The sequence below is a fragment of the Lactuca saligna genome, chromosome 3 (genome assembly GCF_052625555.1).
Source record: "Lactuca saligna cultivar CGN05327 chromosome 3, ASM5262555v1, whole genome shotgun sequence".
Classification (NCBI taxonomy): Eukaryota; Viridiplantae; Streptophyta; class Magnoliopsida; order Asterales; family Asteraceae; genus Lactuca; species Lactuca saligna.
This window is the reverse complement of record NC_136419.1, coordinates 31,010,387-31,018,975: the sequence shown is the minus strand read 5'-3', so window position 1 is coordinate 31,018,975 and position 8,589 is coordinate 31,010,387. Positions and strand designations below refer to the sequence as shown.

Below are 8,589 nucleotides of genomic sequence, written 5' to 3'. Positions count from 1 at the left end.
AAGAACTGGCGGTTCAACCATAAACCGGTAAAAACCGGGCTGGTTAAACCAGAAAAAAAAACCGGCCAGAATTTTCCTTTACAAAATTTGCACTAAAAATTGGTATAGAAGACCTACAGGCTCGGCTCTTCTTCTACCTTAAACAAAAACCTTTTTTTTTTTATAGTTTTTTTCATTACGTTAATAATAAAACTTTGAGAAATATATAAATTATTAGAATTAGTATTTTGGAAGGTGTTGTTTCATTTTAAAATAATGTTATATATATATATATATATATATATATATATATATATATATATATATATATATATATGACGTCGTACGGTTCATCCGGTTTTTAGAACCGGTCCGACCGATCGAACCAACTGAACCATCAATCCAGTAAGATGACCGGTTCGATGTCCGGTCCGGTTTTCAAAACATTGTTTGTGAGTGACACAACATTCCATCCTTTAAACTTATAAGGGTATAACATGGTCTAATACTTGATTGAAGTTATTTGATGATTTGAAAATTTTATCACATTGTGTCACTATGTGGTAGTTGTTACAAACATGTGATTGATGTTTGAGAGCAACCATAATGTTATCATTTACCCCACAAGTATTTCATGTTTGTAATGTAACCTCGCAGTCTGCATGTCAAATCGTGTCTCAATCACGTGTCCTAATGGTAAAGGAGTAAGAATAATTAAGTGTGCATTTTCGAGTTGTACTATAAATATTGTTGTAGTCTTAAGTGTTACGGAGAGAGAGAGAGAGAGAGAGAGAGAGAGAGAGAGAGAGAGAGAGAGAGAGAGAGAGAGAGAGAGAGAGAGAGAGTTCTTACACTTCCTATTTTTATACACTTAGATTACCTTCCAGACATCAATGAAGTTTAAACATAATTATTTACGTTTGGTGTTCTTATAATTACTGTTTGATTCATGTTAATTGTTCTTAATTCCGCAAAGTTATTTTCCATTGATACTACAATACTTAATTTCAAAGAATGAGTAAATAGAATATATATTGTTTCCTATTAAATCAACCTTAAAGTGCAATAAGATCATATCAAAATTAACTTGATTCTATTGACATAATAATAATTAAAAAAATCATAATCATCTTTAATATATAAAAATAAATTTTCTTAATTAGTATTAAGTCCAAAGATAGTTAATTTCTGTTTTGTTAAAATTAATTAAAATTATAATATAATATACATCTAAAAAATTACACCAAAAATATTCAAGATCATACCAAACTTAATAAGGAATTTACAATATTTTCATTAAAATAAAAAATGATATTATACCAAATTTAATTAGAATCTTAACATTTTTCTCGAATTATAATTAAATAATATCGATAAAATAAAAGTTAAATCATTTAAAAATTCATACATTGTTATGATATTTTCAAATTTAATTTCTCAAGCAGAAATATATTTTCAAAACATCATATGCAAACTTGTTGAAAATGAGGGTTTGAATAATTAAACATTTCATAAAACTCAAAATGTATTTAAATAGTATGAACAAAGTCATCAAAACTAAACCGAAAAACCAAATAGTATGCAAACATAATATGACATCAATGATACTCAAATCACTCAACTACTCAATCAAAATCATGAAAATCATATATTATTTTTCTTGCTATTGAATTAACAGTTTTGGTTTGTCTTCTCCATAAGTACGATTTGTCGATAAAACGTTAAATGAATCAGATTTGGGCGCATACAATTGTAGTACATAAAAATATGTTAGTTGATCAACTAAAATGTAAAAACGAAATTTAATAAGTGTAATATTCTTCGTAGAAGAATGTTACCTGATTGATGTTAATTTTTTTTCCAATTCAACAATATTCGTATTATCACCAGTGAACGTTAAGATTGCATAACGATCAACTTTGTTCTTCAAATTATCATGTGAAATTTGAATTTTGACTGTCAACTTTTTATCCAAAAGTCCATTCAAAGCAAATGAATAAATCTCGATATTACCCTCCTAAAATAAATAAACAGTTATTAAAATAGATGGACTAAAAGTAAAAAATTAGTTTTATGTAAATGAAGTTAATATCGATAATCTAATTAAACTTTTGAAGCAACCCTATACCGGTAACGTCTTGTACTTTTGAAGTTAATATCGATAATCTAATTAAACTTTTGAAGCAACCCTATACTTATGAATAAACTTTTCAGAAGTTTCTTTACGATCAAATAACGTAAGTAATACTATACCGGTAAACTTTAATGGTGATTTTGAAATTAAAACCATTGATATAAACAAATTTAGTAATATAAAATTAGAAAATTTAACTGAAGATTATAATAAAGTTTGTGATAATGATACGATGAATTCAAATAGTATAGAAAAGATAATTCACAATGAAGGGTTGTAATTTCATGGACTTACTTGAGTTATTATACTTTTGTTGAGAGGACGTGAATATCTATATCCCAATTGCAATGAGTTGATCAGATGATAGAATTGAAAAAAACATAATTGGAAAAGGAATATACAAAAAGTGATAAATCGCAAAAAGATGATATTTAGGTAGGGCTGATCAGACGGTAGACAATCCGATCGACCATCCAGGGCCCACGTCTTCAGGGCCCCAAAATTTTGTAGGTTATGTAGTGTGTGTGTGTATATATATATATATATATATATATATATATATATATATATATATATATATATATATATATATATATATATATATATATAAGAATTAATACTTAAATGATTTTTAGGGGTTAAAGTTTGTTCAAACTCAAACTAGTTTAAAAGATAAACAATTTAATTTGCTTGTTATTGCTAATTGTATGCATTTATAGTGAAGAATAAATGATTTTTTTAATCTTTATGATATTTATTTATCTTTAAAGGGCTCTTTTTTATTTTCACTCCGGGCTCCATATACGTTTGGATCGACCCTGTATTTAAGAAACGATTTGTTGATGATTATATACAACTGTAATATTTATCAAGTTATCAAAAAATATGTAATTATTGCCCTTGTTTTAGGAGATAAAGATGTAAATTCTTTAAATGTAAATTTATCTACCTGTTTGTTAAGGGATTTTAATTTATCTATTTGATTTATGGATTTGTATGGAGATTTTTAAGGAAAGTAACAGCTGATATGTAGGATATTATTTAATCTTTTAATTGTGGAATATGTATCTCGTTTGAATTAACATTTACTTCCTTTATTAAATTAAATTCCTCATTAAATTGAGGTAAAAGGTTATGATTATTAAGCGTTCATTTTATGGGATTGATATAAGACTCTATTATGAAAGTGAACGAGTATTAAAGGTAACACCGTAAGTTACCTTTAGACATGGTAACGATTGATGGAAAAAAGAGTTTTTACCAAAACCTTGATAGATGGTGTCACAAAGTGGTCTAAGAGTGAAAAATCTATGATCGAAATACAATCAATGGTCCTGATTGTTTAAAATGATACCATAAAGTTTATCTCTTAATAATATTTAGAGATATGATTATTTTAATACAAAATAAATATCTATAAAATTCCAATGCAATGAATGAACGATTAAGTTCCGTCCAGGTTGTATGTGGACATATATGATATTAGGAGTATGTTAGATTTTTCGTTCCATAATAATAATAATAATAATAATAATAATAATAATAATAAATAAATGATTAACTATTTCTTGATTAAGACGATCCATGTCAGTTAATGCAAACAAATATTTCGTTTTGATTCTTTACTCAACTTGTTTAACTTACTATTTCAATGAAATAGATACATTTGATATATATAGTTAAACACATCTGCTAATTTTTCATGTCTAATTAGATATTATATTTTGTTAAATAGATTATATATTAATTTGGTCACAACAACACGCGTGGTGACGAGAATCCATGCGATCAGAAGCCAAAATTGAATATCTGGCTCGAAATTTGTCTTTGCGTTTGTTATCACATGTAACATGGGTTCATATTGAATAGAATATGATGCTGCCTTGGGATTCTTTTATCATTTTATAATTTTTATTTATTGATACTTGACAAAATCAGATAGTATACATATTTAGCTCATGGATTATAGTTTTTTTTTTTTTGGCATAAATATTATTTAAAAAATACTAATATAATATGAAGATGACACTTCACACTTCTCACATATATACCTAAAAACAAGTGAACGTAACTTATAAATATAACTATAGATGGAACTGGTCAAGAGAGTTAAATGTCATAAAAAAATATACTTGGAACAACGTTAACTCTTTATCCATGATTTTGGACGAACATGTTGAATAAACTCCAAATCCACAAGGGCCACAATGGGTAGAGTTGTTTTAAAACAGTCCATAATAATTTTAAAACATACCAAGGTCCAAGGCCACCTACCCTTAAATAGATGATCTGGCCCGTTTAGTCGTGAACTGAGCCCAACGGACTGGTAAAGTTCGTAAGAAAAAACGGACTCAGTCAAGAAGATGATGACCTGTTTAATTTGGCCCCATTTAAATAAAATAAAATAAATAAGAATAGTTAATTTAATGCATTATAAACATTAAAATATCATTTAATCATTGATAAATTAGATATTTTCTATCTTTTCTTTTTTGTTTATCTTTCTATCTATAATATAAAATGATGACAAATATCACATTTTGATAACATTAATAATATTTTAAAATATTTGTTATCATTTCTTATAGAAAAATAATGAGTAAATTACTGAAATCGTCCTTATGGTTTGGTTAAAATTGCAAGTTTGGTTCTTAATTATTTTTTTCACTCGGATCGTCTCTCTGGTTTGATTTTGTTATGTTTTTCATCCTTCGCATACATAAAATTAAGGACCAAACGTGCACTTTTGACCAAACCATAGGGATGAAAAACACAACAAAATCAAACCACAAGGACGATCCAAGTACAAAAAAAAAAAAAAAAAAAAATTAGGAACCAAACATGCAATTTTGATCAAACCATAAAGACGATTTCAATAATTTACTCAAAAATAATTAAAAAGAAAAACAGTAGGATACTTAATTTCTCATTAATTATATGTCATGCTTATAAATATATAAAGTCAATAACTACCAATCACGCATGTTTATGACAAATTAGCTTACAAAATTTATAATAATTGCAATCTCTCTATTCTAATAAAAAATAGTTTTATTCTCCTTTTAACATGTATCACTATATTGGGTCTTATAAGTAATGCATATTTCCATTTGTCATTTTATTATGTTTTCTAATTAATGCATGTCACTTGTCAACCTATTGATTTTCCATTTTAAATTTCAAAATTTAAATTTTTTCACTCTAGTTACATTAAATTAAAAACATTAGAATAAAAATTAAATAAAATTAACACATTATAAAGTGATATAATTTTATATAATTATCTAAATGAATGATTATAATTTTATATATTTATTAAAATAAATGATTAATAATTTTGAGTATTTACTATTAAAGTTTAATTAATTTTGTAACCATGGTTCTCACGGATTATAAACTAGTAAATAACTAAATAAATGGTCTATAAAAAATATGAACAAAACTGATCACTACCAATCATGCATAAAAGTTTTAATGTTATTAGGTTGGTGGGCGTGGTCGTCACACTACCCCTCCACCACCTCATCCACAATCTTCACACCACATTGAGGGTGTCGTCTCATGAGAAGAGAGCATAAAGAGGACCGCGAGAACAAGGGTTTGATCAATCGTGATGAGAGTCACTGCTAAGGGGTAGTGTTCACGTTGTGATTGTGCTCCACCTCAGCATCAACAAATTGCGTATACCATATTGCCATATTATTAGTCGTTAACAAATTGTTCTACAAACCAATCTAAAGGATTAGTTAGCATGCCATATTTGATGGTAGTTGATATAAAAGTTTTTGAGAGAGCAATAGACATAGTACTTTTAATTATATGTGTTTTACAAGGTTGATTATTTAAATGTACCGAAAAATCACATGAACAATGATGTGTATATAAAATCACCAAAAGATTTATGAATGATTTTGAGTGTATAAATGCATTAAATGAACAAAAAAGATTTACAATTGATTTTGAGTATACAATTATGTTGATAGATTTATGATTATTTTTTATTATTTAAAATGTATCAAAATGTTGCAACTATGGATTTAGTATTGGAAACTCAAGCAAGCCAATCACCATTACAACCTTTGTATCGATTAGACATCCAACTAGAAGAAATAAATAAAACAATGAACTAGAAAATACATATCATTCACTAGTAATTTGTGAGTATGACCTAAATCAAACAATCGTTATATCCAACATTCACTAGAACATGATCGCTATATATCCATCATCTCTAGTACTAATGTGTCATCTAACTTATTAGGAGTTACATCAAATCTTTCAAAAAAAAAATTTAGAAACAAACGACTTATTAGCACTTGAATTAAATAACACTCACGCACGTAAAAGTTAATAAAAATGTACCTATAACAACATCCGATATCGTAATTGCCTCCTCATCCATGATCATTTGAAACTCACATCGCTTAACACATAAAATCTCGTTCTTCTTTCACAGTTCCTCTCCTACACCTAACCACTTCCACCTTCGAACAAGGCTCTCGTTTCTTCAACTTAGGATAATCAACCCTCACATGTCCAACCAATGAACACTCGTAACATATTTTATTTTTGTGGTTATAGTCCCAACTAAACTGATCATCACCTTTCCCACACCGACAGCACTCCACAACCTCGGGAGTGCATTCCCTTATGTGCCTCTGGTTGTACTTCTCACACCACTTTGCATCTCTTTGTTTATCGAATTTCCTACTACCACCTTCAATTTGGAGCTTTTTGGATGATTCATATGTTCGATCATCCCGTTTCCTTTTAACAACACTACTCATTTCGTGTTTCTGAAAGTTTAGTTCCTTCTCTCTTTCTTTAGCCGCTTCCACAACTTGTCTAAAAGTGGCCAAGTCGCGATTTGAGACAAACTCACGAATGTTCGCCCTTAACCCCCATACATACCTTTTAATCTTTTTCTTTTCAGTAGGGATTTGGTGCTCTACAAACCTTGCTTTTTCCATGAACCTGTAAGTGTAATCAACCACAGAAGATTCCCCTTGTTTAAGTGTCAGAAACTCTTCCTCAATCTGATCCAATGCACTTTCTGAAATGAAATCTTCCTTGAACTTCGCAATGAATTGACCCCATGTAAGTTGTCCCACAATCCCCTCTCCAAGCATACCACTAACCATGTCCCACCAATATAAAGCTTCATCCTTCAACATTGTCACTGCATACATGACCTTATCACCTTCAGAACACTTGCTTGTTTTGAACACATTTTCCATTTCTTTCAACCACCTCATACTAATCACAGGATCACCACTTCCCTTAAACTCTGGTGGCTTACAACTCAAGAAATACTTATACGAACACCCATCTTTTTGGTTTGTTTCATCACCTCTTTGTTGCTCGATTTGTAACTGATCCATGTTTTCATTCACCTCTTCGGTTCTCCTGTTCACATTCAATCGCTCTTCCATCATCTTTGCAATGATGTCCCGATTTTGTTCCACAATCATTGGAACAGCCTCACGAAGGGCTCGTGAAACCTCTTCAGCAATTGTGGCCCTTAAGTCCACTTCCTGATTGGTATTCCTTGCTTGTCGACTAGGGCCACCAACCTGCTGAGGTGTACTTGCACTAGTCGTCATTGCCTCTTGATTACCATACCCAAGACCACTTCTTGTTTGGTGAGACATGTATGCTAAACTGAAATGCAACATGGAATCATTATTGGTGATTTATGTGATATAGATAAACTACATGAAATTGATTTGATTAAATTAATTTATTAACATGGAGTAAATATTTAACGGATAACTTATATGATTAGAAAACCATACAAGTATATTGTGATGATTTGTGTATTTTGTAAAAACGAATGAATAAGATCACTAAACAAACACATTATGACCCACGTATCTTTTAAATTAATTTGTATAATTATACTCTATAGAAACTAAACCACGTTTTTTATCAATTTATTCTTAAAAGTACAAGATAATTCTTATAACTTAAATAACTTCCAAAATGTAAAGATAAAGCTTATACCTTAGCTCAGATAGCTTGTAATCCTTGCTTAACGATTTGTACTTCGAGCTTCCAGCACTAATTCTCTCTGTTTTCGAATGTTGATGGAAAAACAGGATGGGTTCTCTATTTATAGTAACTCATTCCAAGTTTCAACGCCCACTCAATTCCTAGGCCCACCACACCTCATGATCCCAAATCAATCATATGCGTATTTTACAAATCACAAAAGGGAACATGCAGTTAGTGGATTGAATGTCAGGGGCAAAATTAATTCGAATCCAAATAGATATATCTTATAATAAGGCATAAACACTTTTCTTACATTTTTTAGAAATTTTAATGGATTGAGTATGATTAGAAATTATATTTTGTTATTATAATAATCGAAATATTTAGGTAAGAACGATTAGAAGGTTTTATGGACTTTTAACATGTTTGGCTTATTTAATCCGTTTTTTTAGCTAATTTTTTAGTTTGATCTTTTTGAAATG

At 29.2% G+C, this 8,589-nt stretch overlaps 1 protein-coding gene across 1 annotated transcript; it reads right to left on the bottom strand.

Moving 5' to 3' along the window:
- Nucleotides 1-6,227: 6,227 nt before the first annotated feature.
- On the bottom strand, nt 6,228-8,217 carry LOC145034993 (uncharacterized). The gene is made up of 2 exons (XM_078983573.1): nt 8,117-8,217; nt 6,228-7,774 (listed from the first exon to the last, which is right to left on the bottom strand). Exon 2 carries the CDS (start codon nt 7,762-7,764, stop codon nt 6,538-6,540), a length of 1,227 nt encoding a protein of 408 aa, XP_078839699.1. The 5' UTR covers nt 7,765-7,774; nt 8,117-8,217; the 3' UTR covers nt 6,228-6,537.
- Nucleotides 8,218-8,589: the final 372 nt, after the last annotated feature.

Excerpts from the sequence above, each read along its gene's own strand:
- LOC145034993 (XM_078983573.1), bottom strand. The coding sequence starts at position 7,764 with ATGTCTCACCAAACAAGAAGTGGTCTTGGGTATGGTAATCAAGAGGCA.